The 5,009-nt window shown below is 44.8% G+C and overlaps 1 protein-coding gene across 2 annotated transcripts in view; it reads right to left on the reverse strand.

Moving 5' to 3' along the window:
- The window catches only part of CTNS (cystinosin, lysosomal cystine transporter), a 6,660-nt gene extending 1,877 nt beyond the window's left edge, over positions 1-4,783 (reverse strand). Inside the window, exons 1-7 of one of the 2 annotated variants that reach the window (XM_008935277.1) lie at positions 4,726-4,783; positions 3,558-3,636; positions 2,783-2,867; positions 2,594-2,697; positions 1,497-1,628; positions 717-816; positions 505-624 (exon numbers count right to left, since the gene is read on the reverse strand). In XM_008935277.1, coding sequence (XP_008933525.1) covers positions 505-624; positions 717-816; positions 1,497-1,628; positions 2,594-2,697; positions 2,783-2,867; positions 3,558-3,636; positions 4,726-4,783 — 678 coding nt within the window. Of the gene's footprint in view, positions 1-504; positions 625-716; positions 817-1,496; positions 1,629-2,593; positions 2,698-2,782; positions 2,868-3,557; positions 3,639-4,691 lie in introns of both variants that reach the window. The other variant, XM_008935276.1, reaches the window with a different exon arrangement.
- Between the last annotated feature and the right edge of the window lie 226 nt (positions 4,784-5,009).

The raw sequence follows: 5,009 nt of genomic DNA on the forward strand, positions 1-5,009 counted from the left end.
CCACCCAACTGTAACAATCACTCTCACCTGAAAAGGGTGGGAATTATAAAAGGGCCTTTTTAGCTGTTTTAGGAGAAAGGAAGTTGAAAAAAGCTGGAAGTTTGAATTGGAGGGAGTCCTTGAGGACCTATCCTACCTTGAGGAATCCTCCAGAGTGAGTAAAAAGCAAAGCACATACCAGTGTTTGTGCTGTGTAGGGCTGTGATCTATGTGCTGGCTAGAGAGCTGTTTGGCAACTCTGGACTTGGTGGTTTTCTTTGTTATTTTGAGTCCATAGGGAGTTTACTTACAAGCCCAGAACATCTATGAGGCTGAAGTGGCTAAGTTGCCACTAGCTCAGGAAAGATAAAGGCAGCTGGGCTGTGAAGCCTGACTTCTCAAAAGGCCAATGCAAGTGCAATGAAGAGGACTCTGGAGCCCAAAAGGAGTGGATGGTGAGTGGGGAGGTGTCTGGCAGAGGGAGCTGGGTCAAAGCTGACAGCTCAGCTCAGCATTGGGACCTACCTCATAGATGCAGCACTGAATTATGGTGAGCAGAGTGAGAGCTACTGCATGGAGACTGAAGAAAACATCATTGATAGCCACAGGGTTCACTCCGCTGGGATAACTGACCAAGAATTCTTCCTAAATGTAAAAGAAAGCAAAACCAGCCAAATGCCTTAACTCCCTGCTGTAGACACCCTCCCCAGCAAGTATTATGAGATAATCTTGCTTACCTTAATCAAGGGAATCCAGAAGAGTCCAACATTAAACACACTGTATGCTATAAAGCCAGTAAGGTTTAATGCTATAAAGTCAAAGCTTAGTCCAACAACACTAGAGAAAGGGAGGGGAAAAAAGTATGAGAAATATGCAGGGACAACTTGACCCTAGAATGTCCTGATTTATAGGCAATTTTTGATGTAAGTCAAAGCTGCAGGCGTTGTGACAACATGATGCTGTGAGTTCACTGGGCAGAGAGGTGAAATATCCCTCATATGCCATGCACTGGTACTGACAAAGTTGTGTCCCTGCTCTTCAACTTCACCCCTCCAGCTCAGCTATCCCAATAAAACCATTTCAGCCTGACCCCACAGAAGCAGTAGTGTATCTCTCCCAAAATAAACGTTTTAGTTTTTACACATGATAACATTTCTAGTTACAGTCACTTCAAGGGGGCTGGCCTAAAGACAACACTACAAGGAGCTGTAAGGTAAGTCTTGGCTGGATGATTTACAACATGACACCAAAGGGAAGAGGGAAGTTTAGTCTGTCAGATTAGTTTTGGATGCCAGACTGTGGATGAGGTGTCTGTAAGATGCACTTAGTTTCCTCTGACCTGTATGCATAAAAGCTCACTGCAGCTGCATTTATTCAGGCCCTGTCTTTGCCTTGCATTATTTCCCCCCAGTGTTTCCACACATAATTCACAATAACCAAGACAGATGTAACTGAGGCCAGGAACATGATTTGCAAAGTGCTTCAGTGACTTGCAAACATATCTGAGGTCTCGTTACCTTTTTCGCCGCCAGTTCTCAAAGAGTTGAGGGTAAAAGGAGATGGACCAGGCGAGGAAATAGATCCAGCCAATCACCTCATCAGCATATCTCACTATGATGCTGTGAATCACTTGAAATTGAATCCTAGGTCTGATGGTAAACACAAACAGAGTTAGCTAATTTGTGTGTTCACACTTCTTCAGGAGATTTTGCCTTGTTCTGCTTTGAGAGAAAAAACAGATGCCAGGTGTTGAGACAAGACAATAAAGATTCAGAGTTGGTTTCAGTAGTGTTGCTCCCCTTTTCTTTAGTGTCCTTGTTAGGTTTAGGGCATCTCCAACTCCTACTCTCGACCCATCTCTTCCTTCTTGTCTTTCCTTTTACCACAGACACCTCCAAAAAGATCACCTTGTGCCTATGGCTTCCACTCTTAGCACAAGGTTTGTTATGCAAGGGCAGAATCTCACTTTTCACACTACCAGCACAGCCTCGTGATCACGCCTGTCCTGTCGAGCATTTCACGTGCCTACCTCTGCATTTGCCTTGAGTCTCAAAAGCAGAAGTGAAATGAGGAAGTAAAATCAGAGTAGCCTGTTGCCCAGTAGCATCTGGACAACAAACAAATACAATCCAGCTTTCTCCACCATGCTGGACTGTTTTCCTCTTAGGGTGGACTGGCATCTGTGAAAAGAGGGCTCCCCTAACTAGAAAGCAGAACATCTGTATCTGGTGGTCATGACATGGGTGCACAGCTGCATCAGGCTGTTGGTGCTCCAGAACATGCTCTGCACAGTAAGAGAAGTGTCCCCCTGGCCATTCACAACCAAATGCTTCCAGGATCAGAAAAGCTGACATGTAGTTGTGATACTTTCTGGGGCAGTTATAAAAGGAGACTAAGGAGCCATGAGAACTCAGTGATCTAGTCATGAAACCTAAGATACCAAGACTGTGCTCCCACACCCTGTATTTATCTGAATACCTTGGGGACTGCTGGATGGTCACCACATCTTCTCAAATACATACCACCCATCATTTATTTAACTATAAGGACAGAAGTTACCACAAAGTTTAGGAAGCTACATTATAGTAAGCAGAACTAAAAACCAGTTTCTCACCCAGTTAAGTTGGAATTAATGGTATAAAGATAAACTGTTACTTGTCCAACATCATCTGCTTTCACTTGGAAGTCTGCTTTAGTGTGACCTGCAGGCAGTTGTACCTGCAAGGCAAAGGGGAGGGAAGAAAGATGAGAATTGTACCATGCTGGCTTTTGCATAAGGTCAGAAGTCTGTTCTGTCACTTACTTCCTCAGGCAGTTCAACAATGGTGCTGTGTTTTGATGAGTGTGTAATATTGAGGATTATCACCAGTGTCTCATTTAGTGGAGCCCTGTGAAGGGAGAAACAAGAAGTTAGACTGGTGTCTGAGTTCAGGGCTGCAGGAGAATTTTGCTTTTTCCCTCTTTATCACAGTTCTCACATTTTCATCTGACTATACCCTTTAATCAAACTGACATCCCAAAGCAGGGGGTGTGCATGTTTTTAACAATCTTTTCCTGGGAAGAGGCTGACATAGCAAAACCATGGGTAACCTATGCACTATATTAAACAATGAGACTGTGGTGCAACAGCCCCTCCTCTGGAGCAGCTGGATTCTTTTTTTTTTTGCTAGAAATAGTGAGTTCTGTTTGCCTGGTGAAGTTGGGTTTTTTTAGTGAGCCTTTTAGGAAATGCAAGTTTCTCTTAAGCATCAATTTTTAGAAATCACAGGTGTAAGTTCCCTTGTGGGAGACAGTTCAGTAAGCTAATATAGGGCAGACAGTACAAAACATCTTTTCCTGTTCAACTTCCCATAGCAATGGCATGGGCTACTGGCAGAAGCCAACCATACAAGGCTGTTTGTGAGAATGCTGTGGTATGTTGGTCCACACTGGTATGAAGTGATGCCAGTCACATTAATGAGATTCACTCTGTATTAACATTAACAGCCTGCAGGGAAGTCTTAAGTATACAGCCAAGTCCTACCCACTTGCTTGTGCCCTGTTCTAAAGGCAAAGTAAAGATGCAATCGTGAGTTTACCTCAGAGAGATGGTGACATTTGTTGAACTTCCACTTTCTAATGAAACCACTTCAGGGACAGACAATACAATGACTCCATCTGGGGGAGAAAAAAAATGAACCAATCAAAAAATCCCCCACAAACCTCAATTACTATGAATGATGAATAGGTACTTCAGAAAAACTACCTACTTTCTTTTGTGTTACAGACATTTTGTCCATTGGTATCTGGTTAATAAAATTAGTACACCTGGTAAACATCAAAGGGAGTACAGCTTTTTTCAAGGTGACTAAACAACTTAAAAGGAGAATAACTAACTTGAACATGTTACAAGGAAGTAATTTAAATAGGTGAAGTGCAAGACAAACTCATGCCGACAGAAGGCTATAGCATACTTCAAACCCACACTAATTGTTTTTAGATGAGATCCTAGTAATTCAGGAGGCATAAATGCCCCAAATTTAGTTTAAAATTGCTTCTTGGGTCACAAATTCAAACTAGGTACCCAGATGTTCAAAAGAATGTACATTTACTATTTTAACACTTCAGAAGGTACAAGCACCTTACTATAGTGCTTAGACACTGCTGTTAAGGGGTACACTTTACAAGGATCCAGCTGTGCTGCACCACATCATGCTTTACAAGAGGCCAAGATTCCAAGTGCCAATATCCAATATGAAAACCATAAGCTGGTCACATGCCAACAATTTTGACATTTGGAACCCAAATCTATTTTATTCACTATATATGTTTAAAGGACACAAGAGACAAGAGGAAGAACAAATATATCTATAAGAATAAGACCAGAAATAGAGATATACAGTTTGCCCTGGACTTTTTTTTTCTTGTTGCCATACATTACAGGGTTCTTAAGTTATTTAAGTGCAGGAGAGCTCCCTAGTTCAACAGACTGCACCACAGGGAGTATTTAATCTGATCTTGCAGAGGTGAATTTGGAGCGCAAGGTGAGTGCTCTATCACAACAGTGCCTCAGCCTGGCACGGTGCACGGGCACACCAAGACACGGGTAGCCTGTGAAAGAAGAGCTGATGGGAAGCGTGGCAGAGCTGTCCCCCGAGGTGCGACAGGGACAGCGCAGAGCAGCCCTCTGCCACCTCTTACCGGCCTGCGGCTGGCCCCCGCCCAGGGGAGCGCTGTGGGCCCAAGCTGGGGTGGCCGAACACTCACCGCCGGGCCCCAGCAGCACAAGCGAGAGGTACAGCAGAGCAGGGAGCAGACGCTGCATCCTCGCGGTGGAAAAGCTGCAGAAAAAGCGGGGAGAAGGCTTTGCTCAGGACTCACGCGTTCTGAGGGGGCACCAGCCCGCCCCCTCAGCGGGCACGTCCCTCCAAACGGCTCCTCCCCAGCCCAGTCCGGCTGAGGGACCCCAGCACCCCTGAGAGACCCCTGACCTCGGTCCCTCCGTCCGCCCAGTCTCCCTGGGGACACCTTCACCTCACAGCTTACCCCGT

Source organism: Merops nubicus, unplaced genomic scaffold, assembly GCF_000691845.1.
Source record: "Merops nubicus isolate BGI_N331 unplaced genomic scaffold, ASM69184v1 scaffold10482, whole genome shotgun sequence".
Taxonomy (NCBI): Eukaryota; Metazoa; Chordata; class Aves; order Coraciiformes; family Meropidae; genus Merops; species Merops nubicus.